Genomic DNA, 13,458 nt, shown 5'->3' with positions numbered 1-13,458 from the left:
GTTACCTACCTAAGGGAACCGAGGTCATACAGAGCCTTCTTTTCACCTCAAAAATCTCTCCTGCCAGTATACTATGACTGAATTAGTACCTTTGATGATTCATTTACAGAGTTAAAGAATATCAGTACTTGAAGACACTTAATAATCAGAACTGCTTTGGACTGGGCACTTCTTAAACTTTTTAAAAATGAAAATAGCTCTAAAAGGGTAAAATATTTAACCATAAACACCTCAGTATGCAATCCATTATTAGATTGTTTTTCTCAAAGTCAGAGTGAATACAAAAGGATATCAAAGTTCAGCCCTAAGAGTGAAAGTGGAAAATGAAGACAAAGTCCAGCTTTCCCGTTTTCTGTTTTCCTCTGTTCTCTTACTAAAGTATAATAATTTTTAAATGTATGTTACGTGCCCTAAAATAAAAGTAACTGGTCTTTAACAGCTGGCCCTCACAGCCTTCCTAACTTTACTCTCTATCCTGAACGTAGGAAAAGAGCTGCCATGATTACCTGCTGGACATTCAGTTGCTTTAATACAGGAAGCAGAGATTCATCTGTCTTCATCCTGTTCCAGCCAAAATACCGCTGACAAAATATGCAGGCAGTTAAGACTCATACATGTTTTTAAAGACATTTAAACAAGTGATAAATAAAGAGGTCCAAAGAAGCCACCCTTGATTCCATTCCCCATGTCTCCAAAGATTTTCTTATTTATAAAGATTAAAATGATAAAAGAAAAGAATAACAAAACAAATTATTCCAACATAATCATCTGGCACGATGTTCTTATAAATATCCTCTAAGATAAAAAGATATTCAACTCTCATTTTAGGACATCAAAGACTCATGACTATGAAAAAAGGTTAATCTAGAATAAAAACAAACTTCTAATATCACATATATTTCTTTTTTCTTTGAGAAAAGATGTAGTTAGATTAATACTATGGCAAACTTTTAAACATCTATCCAAATGATTATTTAAATATGCAGAAAGGAACAGTAATAGAAAGAATACAACTAAAAATCTTTTCTATTCTTTCAGAATGAATACTTAAGTATGTAGTGTATCTATGAATGCTTATCACTACTTACTTCAAATAAAGATTCTCTTTAAAACTAAAAAGATGATTCACAGTAACTAAAACATGGAAGCATCTCAAGTGTCCATCAACAGATGAATGGATAAGCAAAATATGACGTTACATACAATGGAACGTATTCAGCCTTAAAAAGGAAGGAAATTCTGACACATGCTACAACTTGGATGAAACTTGAAGGCATTATGCTAAGTGAAGTAAGCCAGTCACAAAAAGACCTATACGGTATGGTTCCACTTACATGAGGAACATACTTACAGCAGTCAACATCACAGGGACAGAAAGTAGAATGGTGGTGGCCAGGGGCTGGGGGAGGGGAATGGGGGAGTTAGTGTTTAACAGGGATAGAGTTTCAGTTTCACAAGATGAAGAGAATATGGGGATGAATGGTGGTGACGGTGACACAACAATGTGAATGTATTTAATAACCACTGAACGGTATGTTTAAAATGGTTCAGATGGTAAATTTTATGTTATGTGTATTTTACCACAAAAAAAAAAAATTAAGGAGAGAGAGAAAGGAATAGAAAGGAGCATCTTAGGTGATGGAATATTTTTTTAAAAAACTGATCCAAGTTCATGTCCCGTAAGTTTTAAACCAAAACACATATTAGACTTGCTATTCCTGAGGTCTGAGGAAGGGAAAGGATATTCTCTAATCTTGTCGAGATCGGGTTTGCCCCACAGAAACGAGCCCTTGGACTCATCCACCACAGGCTTGAGGTAAGCGTCCGCCACGGCCAGGTTAGGGAAGCCAGGCGTGAGCTGCAACTTGCGTAACTTTTTTTTCACTTTGGTGTCATAAGGATTGGGTCTTATCTTCTTATTCTTTTGAGCTTCATGCCACCACTCGCTACAAGGCAAAGGAAACGAACCTTCGTGAAGCAGTAAGACCTTATGGCACATGCACCGCAGACAAAGAGCTAAACGTAAAGTTCAGAGACGTAAAGTCAAGTCCCACCCAACTCCAGAACAAAGCCTGTGACTTACAAAATGACACTGGTATATGTCTCGTGTTATTCACACAGTATACAACGAGGCCATCACTGACCGCCCCCTTCCCCTGGGCTTGGCGCTGTGTTAGCTGCTCTACAGGTGCCGTCATCACACGAGCACAGCCCTCACCTCACAGACAAGGAAGCTGGACTCAAAACAGAAGCCGCCTGCTCAAGACTTCACAGCTGGGACTGGTACAGTCTCCCTCCATAGCCCACACTCATAGAAAAGTCACAGTTCCTCCCTTTCCCAGTGGTAAAATGAAGTAATATCAATGTATCCGTATTATTTACCTCCAGTCAACTACAATCAGGAACCAAGAACATTTAATAAAATGTAAAAATGCCAAGAAGATGTTAAATTTTTAAAATGCAGAATATAACTCTACATCAAGTGTGATCCCAATACTGGAAAAAAAAATGTATATATGCGGAGAAAGAAAGAAAAAGTAAACAGGGATATTTAAAATAATAAAAAACACTAACAACTGTTATTTTACCGTGTGCTAGGCAATGTTCTAAGCGAGGATACAGCTGTTACTTTTCTTTATGTTTTATTCCTTTTTCAATTTTTCCATTGTGAGTATAAATCACTACGGTGGGTTAAAGCCCATTCTTGGACCCTCCTCCCAACAAGAAGTGGGGTCCATGTCCCTTACCCTTGAGTCGGGCAGGCTCCGTGGCTGAGGAAGGGACATTGTGCCAGGCCTTTAAAGACTGCAGTTTCCACTTCCTGTCTCTTAGAATATTTGCCTTGAAAGCAGCCAACATGCTGTGAGGAAGCTCCAGCTCGTGAGGGGGTCCAGATGGAGAGGGTCCAGGCCCCCCGGGCCACGTGCCGGCCGACAGCACCGCCTGCCAGCCACGAGCGAGCCACCTCACGGGGCCCCTCTAGCCCAGCTGAGACGCCCCCGACACACCTGGCACCAGGAGAGACACCCCCACCCTGCGCAGCCTGATTGAACTGCGGATTCACGAGCAAAATCTCTGACTGTTGCTGTTTGAAGTCACTGAGGTTTAAGGTAGCTTGTAATGTGGCAACGGACAACCAGAAAAATTTACACAATTAGGATAAGTAAATGGCATAAAAGTTAAAAACATAAATATAACCCTCTCCAATCTACGCACTAACGGAACCTAAAAAACCCTACCTCCGGGGCTTCACATACTCATTGGTCTCAGGACCTGACTCACAGGCTTGGTCTCCACCAGTGCTGCAGCTCAGCAAGGCAGGAGTGCCATCTAGTGTCCTAACTTCAGTCTTCGTGCAGGATCAAAATGCAAAAAGGAAAAAAAAAAGATCTATCTTCATCAGTTTTAAAATATTGTTCAAGAGGGCGCTGGGGAGAATAATTCTCCCCTCCTCTCTTGTGAATTTTCATCTCTGAAAGAGTGATCATGATTGCCAGCCTGGAAGAGCAGCACAACACACTGCAAGCTCACCAAACCAGAAGGATCACCCCTCCTTCAAGCAAGAGGGCCAGGCGCTTGAAGGTGAAAGGCGGCATCTGCCAATCAATCAGCCGAGCTCGGGGGACACAAGAGGGAGCCGCAGCGACTGCGGTAAAATTGAAGGGTTTGTGCCCTGACCAAGCCAGCGGAGTGGAACTGCTGTTCTCTGTTTCTGGGCTATTTGGGAATTTGGGCTCAGGATTTTCAGATCTCATTTCCCCCCAGGAAAATCCAAAATTTTCTGTGAAATCTCCCCCAATTTAAATGTTGGTAGCCCACTCAAAATTAAAGAACATACTGTGTAGGCCAACGCGAACACAGCTGGGCTGAACTCAGCCTGCAGACTCAGAGCAGCTCTGCTGTAAAGGGGGACTGGCGGGCCAGGGTCTGGTTAGGAAAAGGGAAAGCAGAGAAGAAAGCAAGGCGACACACCCTCCCAGTCTAACTGCTCTTCCACTGTCTCCGCGCCCTTTAACTGCACCTGTCCTAACCCTGCAGAGCCAGGCAGGCGGGGGCAGCTCCTATCTGCCATCAGCAAGCTAAAAGACCAAGGCAGAAATTGCTAGAGCTGACTAAAAACGTAACCATTCAAACAGCAACAAACGAGCAAGAACTGTTGAGAGAAGAAAAACGGCGTAAACAGGCATTCACTAGATCAGCATGGCAAACTGTCAACAAACATGAAAAAAAAATTACTCTCACCAATAACCAGGACACCAAATCGAAAAGTTAGATACCATTTTCACTTATCCTAAAATAATAATCGGATAAGAACTCAAAGACATGTATATAAAGTCACTCAAGGCAGTATCTGTTCAGACTTTTAAAAAAAGCAGAAATAAAAATAGGCATTTGATTAAATTAGTTATTCATGATACATCAAAAGACTCCTATGGAGTCATTAAAAACAGCAATGTAAATCTATGCGTCATTGATAATATGCCCTGTCCTATCACCAAATGAGTTGCAGGTAACATAAAAAGTATACAGCATCGTCCCATGCTTGTAAAAAAAATAATAATAATAACAGACTTATATGAGTATACTTGTGCGTGTGTGTGATTATATATAAAACGCATGTGTATATTGTGCATAGAAACGACTAACACTGTATAAACCAAAATGTTGTCAGTAATCTTTTTAATTCATATTTTGTCATTTTTCTAATGTGTGTTTATTATTTGTATAAAAGTTACTTGTACTTTTGCAAGTTATTTACATACCACGACTTACAAGCAACCTAACAACGTACCTCCAGTATATACATTTCATCAACAATAAGAAAATTATGAAAAGAGAGATGACGAAAGCAAAAAATAAAATACATCGCTATGTGTGCTAAGGCTGGAGGACAGCAATCATTCAAACAACTTTGTATTTAATTCTAATCACTGAATCTTCAGACCAGAACATCCCGAAATTTTTCAAACCAGGAGCTACGACTGGAGAGAACACTAAAGAATCATTAAATCAGCTACTGCCAAATAGTATCCCATGTCAAACTGATGATTAAAAGATGCCATCACAACCTGTGACTAGATGAAAAACCACTGAATTGGACTTTAAAAGAGTAAAATTTATGCTGTGCGAATTATATTTTTTTTTTTTGAAAAATGCCACCAAGGAGCAACCTTAAGAAAGAACTACTTTCACAGACAACCTCGTAACTAGCGCCATCTCAGAATCTCCAAAAACGAAGAGTGTACCCCAGGTACAGCACAACTCTGGGTTCCGGACAGAAGGAGACGCCACCACTGAATACATCAAGTCTACACGCAGAGAGAAAACGCTCCTGGCATACAGCCCCATGCCCCTGTCTGGCCGACCTCCCTCAGAACGCTCGGCACTCAAAGTCCGAGCACGTGGCTGCTTCTCCGTCGCCCCCAGGGTGCGGCAGCTCCTTGAGGACACAGCCTGGGCTCAGTCACCTCCCCTATTCCAGCCTAGCACACTGTCTAGCACAGAGGAGCTGCTCAGGAAATATCTGAATGAATGAAACGGTAACCTCTACACTCCCAGGAACTCCCACTGGACTGGCCATGTATCCTTAAACTCGGATAAGCCTGGCACCTCTAAAAATAATTGCCTATGATTTCATCAAACTCTAGAAAAGGGAAAACAAACTTTAGTAACCCCAACCATTACCTCCTCCTGTTTTCTCAGGGAACAATGATTTGTGACAGTTCACGACGTAAATAATAGTTCTGTTTAATTTGGGTATTTATATATAAACACCTGAATTAAAGAAATTAAGAAAGGACTTACGAGAATCTTAGGAGAGGTTCCAGGCCATGTCCAGGGAATTCATTGAGAATTTCCATGGCTGTAACACAACCTACAGTTGGTATTCCTTCTGTATAATCACTTCCAAGCAAATAGGCCAAATTTATTAATTTGTTCCGGTCCAATCCTATAAGAGTAAAAGTTATTATATATTTTTCCACTTTTTATTTTATAAACATTTATTACATAACATTTATAAACACTTCATTATATAGATAATATACATGTATATATCCTTATCCAATATCCAAAGGTATCTCTCTTTTGCTATTTGAAATAGATTCCTTTTTTTTAAATGGCATTGGGCTTGGATTTTTAAAGTTTCACGCATCCTTGCAGTTTTAAATGCCACATAACCTCTGACCCCCAAGTTTGGCCCTCTCACCGGGACCTCTCCTCTGAACCACAGTCACACACACTCAACTGGCACCTTAACGTCTCCGTCGGGATGTCTAACGGGCATCTCAGAGACAACACGTCCAGACCCGGGTCTTCACACCCGCAACACCTGTACCTGCTCCTTCCCCCGTCCCGCCAAGGGAAGGTTGTCTCTCGGGAGGCCCTGGGAGTCACCTGTGGCTTCCCCTCACCAAGGCCAGTCCACTCCATGCGCTGCTGCGGGGGTGGAGGGGGTCATCCTTGACTTCTCCTTCTCTCACATCCCAACCCAGTCTACCCGCAGAGCCTCTCCACCACACTCTGGACCTACTTGATTTTGGTCTCCTCCTTCCTCTCTGACCTCACCTCTTGCCATCCTCCTCCTCGTTCACTCACACTGGCCCCTGAATTCGTTTCCCGGGCCTGCCGTAACAAAGTGCTCAGAATGAGGGGCTGAAACAAAGGATTCATTTCCTCTCAGTTTTGGGGACTAGGAGCCTGACCTCACGGTGTCGGCACGGTTGATCCCTTCTGAGCCTCTCTCCTTGGCTGGCAGACGGCCGGCTCTCCACGTGTCTGCACGTGGTCTTCCCTCTGCGTCCTAATCTCTCCTTCTTACGAGGACGCCAGTCGGACTGGATTAGGGTCCACCCTAATGACTTCATTTAACCTTAGTCACCTCTTTAAAGAACCTATCCTCAAACACAGTCATACTCTTCGGTACCAGAGGTTAGGACTACAACACATGAATTTGGGGGAGACACAATTCAGCCCGTAACTATCTCCATGCTTCCCTAGAACACACCAAGCAGGCTTCTGTCTCAGGGCCTTTGCACGTGCCAGTCCCTTTGTCTGACATGCTCATCCCCACGGTATCCATAGCACGTGCTTCCTCTCTACTTTAGGCTCCAGTCCAAAAGGTGCCTATTAGTAAAGCCTTTTCTGACCACAGAGGACATGCACTTCCTGCGACTGCAGGTCACTCTCGCCTCTCTTTTACTGCTTTGTTTTTCTATATGGCTCATACCACTGTCAAATTATGATTTATGTATTTTTTTACCATCTGTTTCTCCTGCTAGACTGTTTTATTCTCTGCTGTTTCCCCACTTCCCATTGCCAAGAACAACAACTGGCATATAGGAATCGCTCAGTGTGTATTTGCTGAATCAACGGGAGGATGAAGGATCACTGCCAGAAACAACAAGGACCATGAGGCTCATGATTCCAGGGGTGACCTCCACCTGTCTCCCCACTCTACCACCTTTGGTTTACTCTGGAGAGCTCAGGTAACCAGTTAGAGCATAACCAGACCTGATGATTAAAACTGCAGAAAATGTCTGGGGTTTTAATTTCTTAGTTCCAAATTAAAAATCGTATTCTGCTACAGAAGCAAAAGATCGTTTATATGAAAACCTGTATAGATCTACCATTTCCATTAATGCACCGAATTACCTCCTTGGAAAGAAAGAATTCATACTACAAATTCTGAAGGTAAATTTCAGAAAGCAATCGTCCTCTGAAGTCTTACCTAATTGGTTGTGAAAGTCCACATACTGGTAATATTCTACAAACTTGTTTTTATTAAAAAAGTTTTTATAGACATGCCGTGCTCCGAACAGCCAAATGTCACTGTCGTCAGTGATCGTTCCGGAAGTTTGATCAGTCAGATCCAGGATGGCGCACTGAGCTTCTGCTTCCATGGGAGCCTCGATGTAGGGGATGCCGAACAGGCGAAGAAGTTCCTGAAGAGGTACAGACACGCGATGACCCCTGCTGAAATGCAGGACCTGGCCTCCACCGGGAAGTGGGAGCAGTGCTTAAACAGGTAACTGAATGCACGAGTCCTCGGGGAGTCTGATTAAGGAAAGATGTCGGTAGGTATTGTTCGAGGACACCCAAGCTGTACACCTACCTGGCTTTCCTGGAACATCTGTCCCGTCACAGTAGCGGCGACCCGTTCTTGCTGCTGTTTTTGAGCTTTCAGTGAATTCTGCTGTGTTAAAAGGTTGCTCTCCAGCGTCTCCAGCTCCTCCTATAAGATAATTTGGTTTGTAGATAATTTTATTAATAACCCAATTAAGTTCATTGGTTATAAAAAGCCTGTATTTAGTCTGACTGAAGTTACCAATAAGCTTTTTCTCCTTATGCAGGTTTCCGCTTGGATTTCTGAGCAAGTCTGTAATACCTCTGGAGTTCCCTCACTAACCCACACGGGAAGTGGACACTACCCCAGCCAGCAACCTCCACAAGAAAGGAGCCATGTCAGCAGGAGTAAGAAGATGGGTGCAAAGAGCTATCATGTCTTCATCCAGCAGCTCCTTAAAAACTCAGAAGCTACTTAACCTGGCTTCCTCAGCAATGAGTAAAAACACGATGTCACGTTATTACCAGGTCAACATCTTGCCATTCGTTGAGCAAGTCGTCTGCGTCTTTTTCAGTTTCTTCAGGTGGCTCAATGTCCACGGCCTCCCTCTCAGAGTTGTCTCTCGGGAGGCCCTGGGAGTCACCTGTGGCTTCTTGCTTCTCAGTTCCTACTGGTTCCTCTTCACCTTGTCCAGAGGGAGGTCTGGAAGCTTCGTGTAACTCAGCTTGAAGTTCATCACTGCTATTTATACTCTGTACTTCAATGAAACTTCCTGTACCAAAATAATAAGATCATTTTGTCTATAACTAAAACATTTAAATTACCCTGAAATCATCAAGAGCTTTCCAAACTATCCTGAAAAATGCTTTACCCTAAAAAGAAGAGATTTAAATGTCACAGAAAACGTGTAACAATAGTATATTGTTATTAAATAAATTTATTGATAAGTGCCTGTAACTTCAAAATAAGCCTTTTCAATTAGACACACTGGCACTGTCTCTGAAATTAGGGACCACGCTCTCAAACATTTGCACGTTTGCTTTATACAAAAACATCCTCTGAGTTAACTAATATTGTTTTGAAATTCAAAAAGAACTACCAGGGTGTGTACACAGTCATGGAGTTTTTAAAAATGTTTTTATGCTATTTCACTATGAACACAGCAAAGAATAACGCTGTGACACAGAAGAAAGAATCCTGGATAAGGACACAGAAGAAATAGCTCTTCCTCTTCCACTTCCTTCCTTCCTCTCTTGATGTCCTTTCTTCTCTTTAAAAAGCATTTATTGATTCCCTTCCTTCACTTCAGGGGGAGGAGTCTGGATCTGAGGACACACTCAGGACAGAGGGGCTGGGACCAAGGGGACAGCCAGGACCAAGGAGGAGGCCAGTGATATTGGGAGCTGGATACACACAGAGACTGAGCAAATAAGTAAATACACTGAAGATAGCAGAAGGTCCCTCACTGTTAGACAGGGAAATTATAAAGAAGGCAGAATGCAGAATGAGATCTGGGATGCTGGAGAAGAACTGCAGATACAAGCGTGAGCTCACGGGTGTATACACAGCCCCAGGAACAGGTGCCAGGGTTGGGATTCAAACCCCATCCAATGGCCCCAGAACCAGAGCTTCTTGGTCTACACTGCACTGCTCTCTCCCGTCTCCACCCTCTGGTCACCTCTGCAGGGGAGCTGAACCAAGAAGGCCAAGTATCCCCCTGGCTCAACCTCACCTGGGAACCGCATGGCAACTCAAGTTTCTGGCCGTTCTACACATGTCCACAAACGACCACAAAGACACTACCATGAGGACTGACTCTGGGGTTAGATATAAATTTCAGTGAGTAGGCAATTTTGCAGATTTGAAATCTGTGAAAAATGAAGATTGACGGTACATAAGCATACATAGATATAGACATATAATATACATGTGTACATATAGAGAGCGAGAGAGACAGAGAGAGAGAGATGATAAAGCCAATGTGGTAAAATGCCAGCCACTGAGGTCCTAGGTGAGGGAAATAGAATGTTTTGAGATACTTTTTCAACTTTTTAAAAGTTGTTAATTATTTCAAAATAAAAAGTTAAAAAATTAAAGGGAAACTCACCTTTACCTTCTCCAACTAGGGCACTCCCTCCCTTTAAAAACAACAACGAAAAGAGTAGCCAAACAGCAAAGGTCAAGATTCCATTACTAGCTGTGTGTCCTTGGCAAAGTCACTTGACCTTTCTGGGCCTCTAGTTCACCACCTGAACGATGTGGATCTGGACTACACTAAAGCACCTCTCGGTTCCTGCAGATGCGAATCCTACTTTTCTTTATCTCTAAAAGAGCACAAGCACTTACCGTCAGATTCACTTTCTTCAGAGTCTGTTTCCGTTGGTTCCATGGACGCTGGAACTGAAATTAAACCCTGGCCTGCAGATTCAACGGTCTCATGTTCTTGGATGGTTTTCAAGAAATTCTCATGCTCTTTGGCATTAACAGATGTCACGTTTCCTAAGTCACTTATTGTCTCTAAAGGGACACTTAGCGTATCACTCGATTCTTGCAAACTGACGGTGCCTTCAGGAGCAGGGTTTTTTTCAGATTCTGTTTCGTCATCACTTGAAAGAACAGAGGTGTCATGTTTACTCTCAGGTGGAAGAAGAAGACCTTGCCGTAGCTCAAGCACTTTGGTATACGTTCCACTCCTTGACACGGAACTTGGACTTGCCGGAGGTGTCGGTATCCGCTCTGGTCCGCTCTGGAGCCCAGGTGCATCCCTGGGTAGCACCACAGTGTTTTCCAAAGGAACTGGGTCTTTTCCATCCTTAACTGCAGCCTCATCGCTTGTCTGAAAGGCTTCCTTCACCGGGGGAATAGACGGCATCTGCTCTTTTGGCACGCTAGAGTCGCTGCCTTGACAAAAGGCAGTCCTCGGTAAGTGAGCCGATTCTGTCCGCTCTTTTTCGGCATCAGCGCTGGTCACAGGCTCCTCTGCGAGGCTCACACTGGCTGCGTGAGACGCTGCTGCCAACGGCGCTCCTTCCCCGTCTCTCATTTTAGGTCCTGCCTCAGTCTCCTCATCAGAACTGCTCTGGAGCGGTTTCGGTTTTCTCGCGCCTGCCCCTCCTGTCCGCACGTCGCTCCTGGCATGCACTGTCATGTCTTCATCATCGTCATCGAGAGCTCTCTGAATGGCCAAGAGAGTCAGCGGCGACACAGAACCCGCACGGGCGATGGCGGGTGGTCGCCTCTCATGGCGCAGCCTGCAGGTCTCACTCTCCGGCTCATCTTCTGAGCTGCCGCCCAGCAGGGCCGCCTGCACGGCCAGTAAGGTTCTCGGGGAAGGAGGGGAGGCGTCAGGCTCTTCCTTTGGCTCCAGCTTTTCACACGGAGATGACTTCAAGTCAGAAGACCTGCTGTGCATTTCACTGCATGAAGGAAGAGACTCTGAATCCACTTCTGCAACTTTCTTCGCTTGAATACCTTGAGAAAAATTAAAATATTCTCACTATGTAGTTTTACAGTGTGACAACATGCTTCTAGTTAGATGAATAAGAGCATACCGGTTCTCATAAATGAACTTATAAATTCTCATTTAATCAGCAACTAAGAGTTAATTCGTTAGTTAATTTTAAAGTGGGTTGGTATGATACTACTTAATACATTAATAGCTATATACATTTATTACTGCATTAATAATAATTATAGTCAATAAATTAAGTAGGACTTCATTCATATTATCTGGGGGTGGTAGCTTACAGAATTCAGAGACATGACATATTTTTGGTTTTTAACCGTCAAATAAGTGATGGTACCTGATACCTTTAATCAAGATGTAATGTGAAGTATCTTCAGAGACCACCCTCCTTGACTCTACCTCCTTCAAAAAGCCTCCTTCATCTTCATATTGCCTTTGGATTTGTCCTGAATGTTGTTGATTCATTTCCTTTTGGACATTTTCTATGTGTTGGTTTAGATAGTTTTTTTTAAGCAAGCCTTTGAGCTGGTACTGTGAAAAGTCATTGGACTCCTAAGGCAAAATAAATAAATAAAATGATTTCTTATATTAAATACAGATAGTATTCCCATATTTCCATCCTTTTCCCACAAAGGGGATAAAGAACAATTGATTTTTTCCATTGGTGGTACTTTCATACTAGAAAAGTAAAATTTGAATAGTAGGAAAAAGCTATAATTGCTTTGTTAAAGGATGATCTTTCAAACAAAAAGAATTGGGCAAAAGAAAGGAAATCATGGGTACTGTTTATGATTCCATCATTTACTCAAAAAACATGTATTGAGCATGTGATGCATGCCAGGCACTGTGACATGCTGATTCTGGCTAAACGGACAATCTTTTAGAACGCAAGTGAAGTGCCCAGCACAGTTCCTGGTCCACAAAAGACACACAATAAATCATTGCAATCACAGTTATTAGTAATACTTAACATTTATAAGTCATTTCCTGAGTAAGACATTCTTCTAAGTGTTTTTAAATATATTATCCCATTTTATTCTCAACCACCGATGAGACAGACGTCACTATCTCCATTCCACAAATGAAGAAACTGAGACTTAAACAGCTTGAGTAACCTCTCCAGAGCCGCATGGCTAGTAAGTGGTAGATCTGGGGTCAAAAGCAGGTTACCAGGGCTTCCCTGGTGGTGCAGTGGTTAAGAATCTGCCTGCCAGTGCAGGGGACACAGGTTTGAGCCCTGGTCTGGGAAGATCCCACATGCCGCAGAGCAACCAAGCCTGTGCGCCACAACTACTGAGCCTGCGCTCTAGAGCCCGCGAGCCACAACTACTGAGCCCACGTGCCACAACTACTGAAGCCCGCGTGCCTAGAGCCCGTGTTCCACAACAAGAGAAGCCACCGCAATGAGAAGCGTGCACACCGCAACGAAGAGTAGCCCCTGCTCGCTGCAACTAGAGAAAGCCCGCACGCAGCAACGAAGACCCAGCGCAGCCAAAAACAAATAAATAAAATAAATAAATTTATTTAAAAAAAAAAAAAAAAGCAGGTTGCCAAGCCTTATACTAAATTGCTCCTATTACTATTACGATTATTACTCTTATTCCTTACCAATACTACTATTATCAATTTTGCACTTGCCCAATGTTCAGACAATGCAAAGGTCCAGCCTGTATGACTTAGAACTTCCTTTAGCTACCAGAGGGACGGATCCAACGAGCTGTGCGCCATCCTACCCTGGCCTACCCATCCCAGAGGCTCTGTGGTGGCAGAAAGAGAAAAAATGGAGCAAACCATCAGGACTGCCTCTCTTTCTCCCATCCTTCCCACTGTTGTTTACATAATCCAAATTCTATTTCCTCAAAGACCAGCCAGAGATCCATTTACACTCAAGAAACAAAATGCTGGATGGATAGACTGAACCTGGATG

At 43.1% G+C, this 13,458-nt stretch overlaps 1 protein-coding gene across 3 annotated transcripts in view; it reads right to left on the bottom strand.

The window, feature by feature from the left end:
- ERCC5 (ERCC excision repair 5, endonuclease) overlaps positions 1-13,458 on the bottom strand; it is a 28,110-nt gene that overhangs the window by 1,942 nt on the left and 12,710 nt on the right. For all 3 annotated transcript variants that reach the window (XM_036831229.1, XM_036831227.1, XM_036831228.1), the window contains exons 7-14: positions 11,876-12,083; positions 10,412-11,536; positions 8,590-8,837; positions 8,114-8,233; positions 7,730-7,943; positions 5,806-5,950; positions 1,746-1,946; positions 507-591 (exon numbers count right to left, since the gene is read on the bottom strand). In XM_036831229.1, the coding sequence (XP_036687124.1) occupies positions 507-591; positions 1,746-1,946; positions 5,806-5,950; positions 7,730-7,943; positions 8,114-8,233; positions 8,590-8,837; positions 10,412-11,536; positions 11,876-12,083 (2,346 nt within the window). The remainder of the gene's footprint in view (positions 1-506; positions 592-1,745; positions 1,947-5,805; positions 5,951-7,729; positions 7,944-8,113; positions 8,234-8,589; positions 8,838-10,411; positions 11,537-11,875; positions 12,084-13,458) is intronic.

This window comes from Balaenoptera musculus, chromosome 18 (genome assembly GCF_009873245.2).
Source record: "Balaenoptera musculus isolate JJ_BM4_2016_0621 chromosome 18, mBalMus1.pri.v3, whole genome shotgun sequence".
Taxonomy (NCBI): domain Eukaryota; kingdom Metazoa; phylum Chordata; class Mammalia; order Artiodactyla; family Balaenopteridae; genus Balaenoptera; species Balaenoptera musculus.
Note: the sequence above shows the minus strand (reverse complement) of the source record. Positions and strands in the feature narration are given on the sequence as shown.